Source organism: Fukomys damarensis, unplaced genomic scaffold (assembly GCF_012274545.1).
Source record: "Fukomys damarensis isolate Sample0158 unplaced genomic scaffold, DMR_v1.0_HiC HiC_scaffold_20, whole genome shotgun sequence".
NCBI classification, from domain to species: Eukaryota; Metazoa; Chordata; class Mammalia; order Rodentia; family Bathyergidae; genus Fukomys; species Fukomys damarensis.
In genome coordinates, this window is record NW_022900932.1 from 3,602,445 (window position 1) to 3,602,715 (window position 271).

Below are 271 nucleotides of genomic sequence, written 5' to 3' on the forward strand. Positions count from 1 at the left end.
ACCCCGCTCACCTCCAGGTCTACGGGTCTTGGGTCCCGCGGGGCCCGGAGAGCCGGGGGTCTCCGTCCTCTTCTTCCTCAGCTTCTGTGGGGGGAAGCGGGGGAGGAAGGGGGCCCCGAGCGCTGCCGGCCCCTCTAATCTCCTGAGCCGCCAGAAATAGCCGCGGATTATGCGGGGGGCCGGGGCAGGAGGACCCTTCCGAGCTCCAAAGCCGCCCCGGACCCCACGCATAGAAGCGTCCTTTCCCGCACCCCAAAACACGTCCGCGCGC

The 271-nt window shown here is 69.7% G+C and overlaps 1 protein-coding gene across 1 annotated transcript in view; it reads right to left on the bottom strand.

Moving 5' to 3' along the window:
* Positions 1–231, bottom strand: part of Tulp1 (TUB like protein 1) — an 8,978-nt gene extending 8,747 nt beyond the window's left edge. Inside the window, exon 1 of the mRNA XM_010605399.2 lies at positions 12–231. Within this exon, the coding sequence (XP_010603701.2) occupies positions 12–231 (220 nt within the window). The remainder of the gene's footprint in view (positions 1–11) is intronic.
* Positions 232–271: the final 40 nt, after the last annotated feature.